The following is a 5,659-nucleotide window of genomic DNA, read 5'->3' on the forward strand; positions in this document are numbered from 1 at the left end:
TGATAAAAAAAAAATAATTTCTCTAATATTTGTATATTATTTTTTCATATTGAATCTTGTGCCTAATTTACACTTTTGACTTAATAGGCAATTCTGCTAGTTATTCATCTCTCCAGCTAAACAAATTCTTCAGAAGGTCTTCAATGTCTAAAACTGAATACTTGATACACTCGTCAGCATCCCTACCAAGCATGCTCTTGAAACCCCAAATGAACAATCCATAGGTATGAGACATGATCTTTCCCAGCGGTATTATTATCTCTTCCTTTAGCTCTTCATCATGGATAAACCATGCACTCTGATCCATCCATATCTCCTTAAACCGCAAGTTGAACAGATTGAGCTTCTTTTTCATTGACTCTGCTTCTTCAACGTTAGGCATGCCAAGTTTCAAAAACCCTAAAACCTCTTCCCACGAGCTTCTTCTGTAGTGTTCACAGTTTTCTCGGACTTTAGCAGTCCTTTGTCGGATCCAATGATTGCCCAAAATCTTATCCAATTGGTACTGTTTTGCCTTCTTTTCAATGTACCTCCCATTATTTATCAAGAAAACAGAGCCCAAAGCAGGGTTGCTGTAATGTTTGGACTTAGCTTCCAGATGGCTTTCCAACATTGCAATTATTCTAGTTACCTCCGCAGAAAGCCAAGAAGACCCAAACTCTCCAACAGCGTTAACATGGTTCATCACTTCGACGGTAACAGGGCAAATACCTCCAGGACAAGCTGCTTGCGATGTATCACATTTTATCAACTTCTCAAGCTGCATGAACATCCCGTTGATTGCTTCCCTTAGTCTCCTTCCGGTCATGGCTGCTTCGGTCCTAAGCGATACACTGAATTGGTCCAAAAAACAGTGACTCAAATTCTGGAATTAGTTCATGCAATACACCGAACACTTGGAGGACACTGGGCAAAAGATTCAGCAGATGGCTACCATTAGCAAAACCATTGGCGAAATCAAGCAGATTAGTGGTGAATTCATTGCAAATCTGCGCGAAAGAATAATCCGCAAGATAAGGAAACCCCAAGAAGACGCGATCGCAGAGTCTTCTTTCATTAGGAAACAATATCTTGAGAGAAACATTGGAAACTTTAATCCAACTCTTAATTCTCCTCTTCTCGTCGATTTCTTGTGTCCAAAGCTCCTCCTCCGCCAATTGTACGAACCCTCTCCTCCAACTGCAGTATTGGTCCACACACTCCTTCTCTAACCCAGTTACAATCATCGTACCTACGCTTACATGAAGGTCAATAAGTACTTGCGATGGAATCTCATCAATGAGGAAGTTATGGTCACTCACTAGGACCTCCGGAATCCGATCAACCTTATCTTGAAGATAATTGTTCAAATTGCACTTAAGCATGTTCACAACAGCCAAATCAGCCCACAGACGCCCCTCCATACTCGGCAGGTGCTTTGCTTCTAGACCCGTCTGTGGAGCCTCTTGAAGCATACTACTCCTAACAAGATTGCTATTAATACTATTGTTGACTTGTAATGGATTCATACTCACTTCAACAACAAGATGCTGCTGATCATGGAATCTTTGATGTCGGTTTTGTGCCGGTGCATCTAAAGACGAACGAAGAATTATTAAGGAATAACTGAAACCAATTCCAACAAATCCTAACCACAAATCTATCTTCATGAACTGTACTATCACACATCCTAAGAAGAAATAGAGCAAATCAACTTCAAATCCAAAGTGAGACTCACTCTGCCTTTGCAAGCTAAGCGATGTAACGGCAAAAGCAGCATAGGATGTTACGCTATAAGCATCTGGTTTCCCTTTCATGGCTTTATCAGAAAAGTAGGAATAGACAGAGGTGATGGTCAAAACGAAGAACGCCATGTGAGCTTCAGAGCTGAGGCCCTTTAGTTGTTGCCATAATTTTGCAAACAAAATCATGAGACAAATGATGATACTGAAGATGCTATAAGCAAAGATTTTGAATAAGGTCCAACCTCCAAAGAGTTGGTAGAAGGAGGAGCTGAGAGCGTAGTAGGATATGAGTCCAATAAGCGCTGATGCGGAACCCAATAATCTCCATACACATGGCTGCATGAGGTAGCTTTGAATTTGGATGAGCAGGGGCCTAAGCATCATGTTCATTCTGAAATGTAGTGAGATTATGAGAAAAAGAAATTGTCAGCAGAGGAAGAGTCCCTAGGAACCAAATTCCCAAAAAGTTTCGGTACTGCAAAATTAAGAATTGGTGTCAGACTGCTTATTTGGGTAAAAGCAGTGGCAATGGTGATGACTGATGAGTGTAGTTTTGAGCTTGAAAAATGTCGAACCCAACTTATATTGTTTGTTCTTGGCAAGAATGGAGTTTACGCGTATGTTTGATCCTCTCATACTTCCCCCCTTCACATTGAAAAATTCCAGCGAACAAATGAAAGTGATGAGTTTGCGCGACTGATTGACTCGTTAGTCAATAAAACACTTATCCTATTTTGGTTGTTGCATTGGGACACGTATTAGGATAAATTTTATGGAGTGGAGTGACAATTAGGTTTTTGAAGATATTTTATTTTGGACTAATTAATTTTTTTAAAAAAAATAATAATTTGATTTTTAAAAATAGTAAATAGTAGATATATGATATCTTTTTATCAATTCATCAATATATAATGTTTTTTTAATAATGTAAAATCCCTAAAATACCCTTATTTCTCTTTTTTTCCCCCAAACCAGAAACCCTAGTTCTCAAATTGGGAAACTCTTTACCTAGCCACCAGCCACACCCACGGAAGAGAGACGAGAGATCCAAAGAGTGGGGAGCCGTGAGGGAAGAAGAGGAAGTAGGGAGAGGCTAGACCGCGCCCAGTCATCACCGTCGTGTTGCGTCCCACTGTCGCCGCCATCGCGCCTGGTGCTGCACGCCAAGCTCGTTCTTTCATCGTCAACGCTGCCAGAGAGGAGAGAAGAGGGCGACGTGATGCAAGCCAAGGCCGAGAGGAAGGGGACGCCGCCGTGCCTCCATCACGATTGATCCGCCGCCACTGCTGTTGGGTCCGCCGTGGGAAGAAACGCGATGGTGGGGAAGGAATCTGTCACTGCTGCTGAGCTCTGCCCCTGTTTTTGGTTTGTCTTTCTAAAGCCGCTGTTGTCATTGGAGTTACATGATTGGAGGAAAGATGGAACTGCTGCTGCCATGGCCGCCGCCGCCGAAGCCAGCCTCGCTGCCATTGTCGTAGTTGTAGATTTGGAGCTTCGAAGAGAGAGGAGTTCCCGGAGAGAGAGAAACGCCAAGGAGGAGGGACCATCCGCTGCTGCGCTGTTCCTGTCGCCGTTCGGATGTATCTGAGCTAAGCCATCGTCCTTGCCGCCGGAGTTGTTGGTGCTGCTAGAGCTGAACTGCTCCTGTCATTATCCCGGTCCATCCTTTTTCCTTGATTCTGCTCTAGCTTTCATGTCCTATTATGCCACCATTTAATCTATCTTATCCTTGTTTTAATTCGATTTTAGTTTTGCCTGTTTTAGATTCCCAGAACTATCGCCAGCTCCATCTTTTGTCGCTACTCCAGTCCAAATTTTTGCTCTCATTCGTTTTATTCTACTTCAATCCTCTTCACCTTGAATTTGGCACTCCGGGTTTGATATCTTCAGTCTCTTGGGACTACATTGTGAGTAGGCTTTACATTTATAATTGTTTGATTGCGCATCTATAATTATTTTGACATATATCTATTATGATCTTTGAATTATACTCACTATATTTGTCTAGAACGGTTTTAAATTGATTAGAATAATTGATTTATTAAGACTGAATAATTCATTTTTATTGAGTTTATACTTTCAGAACTATACATGAGACCATATATATTTTTTATGAAATTTTGCATTATTTTAAATTATTTGATCTTACTTGAATATCTGTTTTTAAGACCATATATATTTTTGATGAAGTTTTACATTATTCTAAAATGTTTGAATTTACTTGAATATCTGTTTTTGAAGCATTGAAATATTTGTTGGTATTCACTTAGTTTAAAGATTGTGAAATATATTTGAAATGTGTTATGATCTAACGTGTAGGCCACACGTTGGATCTGTTATTCCGTACGGACACACGAGAAGAAAGGGCTACCCATATAGGTGGAGCCGCCCAAGTGTGGACTTTTGATTTGATTTCTGTATGAGAACTCCCTTATTGATTCACTTATTATTATCAATTATTATTTTCTAATTAAAATTACTTTGATAATAATATTTATATGGTCTCATGCCGATTATAGATGTATTGTCTAGTCACTGAGTTGTAAAACTCACCCCGTTTTTCTAAAATTATTTTTCAGGAACAAATACTTGACTATGTGAGACTTTCTATTCAAGAGTAATAATCTGCAACGAGTATCTATTCTTTATCGAGTTTCTAGGTGTATATGCTCCATATGTCACAGGCAGGATCTAACTATTCTTAATTATTTTAATTTTTGTTAAAAATGTATAATTATTTATTTTAGAACTTGTAAAATATTTGTAAATTTCTTATTCAACTTATATTTGCGTATGTTAGGCTTGCTTGGGGATTATGTCATGGCTCATTTTCGGCCGTGACAAAGTGGTATCAGAGCTTAGGTTAATCTGTGTAATATGGAGCAAGTGTCCTATGGTAGGATCACAATTGTATAAATAGAAGCGCGCCTATTTGTACAAATTGTGACACTATCAAAGGCCTATAGGAATGTCCTCTTTGTCCTCTATGTCATTATTGTCTTCTGATTATTGTGATCATGCGTCCTCTGCCGCTTCTTACTACTCTTGTCCTTTTGCACCCAATCTTGACTTATCCTTTGGTAGATTTTTTCAAAAGTGTTTTGGCAATGATTTCAACTTTGGTTCGGGTTCGCAATTTCTCTCGTATCTAGTTCTAATTTTCTTCGATTTTGTGAATGTATGCTTTAATCTTCTTCGTTTTCGTGTTGATCTATGATTCCTGATGTCAATAGTTCATGAATTACTTAAAAGATTCAATCTATGTTTGCTGCGAATTACCATCTGATTTCTTTATAGAATTCTATTTGAATTTGTGGAATGCATAGATTTGTTGAGTTACTAATTGAGCTGCTTTGTTCTAGATTTGATAAGCGATATTGGAGTTTTCTTCTTATGTTGATAATCTTTGGAGTTATGACCTAATTTTGATTTGCTTGTAATCCTTTCTTTCAAATCAAGAATTTTGAAAACGGTTATTTAGTTACTCAAGAAGAAGGGCTATGCGATGAACATATGAATGTAGTGTTGTTGTTTGTTGGATTGATGATTTTCTCTGCTTAGGTGTAGTGAATTATTTAGATGATCAGTTAACTGGATCGAAGGTCTTTTCCAATCTAAGAGCTTTCAGTTAATTTAGTACTTTGCCTATGCAAAAAAAAAAAAAATTCTTTCGTTTATTAGCAACTTTCTTCAACATGTCAGTGGTCTACAATAACATAGTATTTTTAAGTTGAATATCAGATGTTCTGTCATGTGCATGATGGAAGCTATCTAATAATCTTGTTATATGTAAAAAGGAATTTGGTTTACTCATTCTTTCATGTCATATGCTGAAAAAAAAACGAGTTTTGGCAGCAAATTCAAAACACTTGAAAAAGAATCAGACAATTGTACCTTAGTTTAGTCAGGACTTCATTCTATTTGTATCTTAAATT

General features: G+C 38.3%; 2 protein-coding genes across 2 annotated transcripts; both read right to left on the reverse strand.

Annotated features, from left to right (window-relative positions):
- Window positions 8-2,403, reverse strand: LOC107608081. The gene has a single exon (XM_021107486.1). It carries the CDS (start codon window positions 2,112-2,114, stop codon window positions 822-824), a length of 1,293 nt encoding a protein of 430 aa, XP_020963145.1. The 5' UTR covers window positions 2,115-2,403; the 3' UTR covers window positions 8-821.
- On the reverse strand, window positions 101-808 carry LOC107607034 (exocyst complex component EXO70B1). The gene has a single exon (XM_016309023.1). The coding sequence runs from the start codon at window positions 806-808 to the stop codon at window positions 101-103; it is 708 nt and encodes a 235-aa protein (XP_016164509.1).

The sequence above is a fragment of the Arachis ipaensis genome, chromosome B07 (genome assembly GCF_000816755.2).
Source record: "Arachis ipaensis cultivar K30076 chromosome B07, Araip1.1, whole genome shotgun sequence".
In the NCBI taxonomy this organism is placed as follows: Eukaryota; Viridiplantae; Streptophyta; class Magnoliopsida; order Fabales; family Fabaceae; genus Arachis; species Arachis ipaensis.

Coding starts and splice junctions, on each gene's coding strand:
- LOC107608081 (XM_021107486.1), bottom strand. CDS start 2,114: ATGAACATGATGCTTAGGCCCCTGCTCATCCAAATTCAAAGCTACCTC.
- LOC107607034 (XM_016309023.1), bottom strand. CDS start 808: ATGACCGGAAGGAGACTAAGGGAAGCAATCAACGGGATGTTCATGCAG.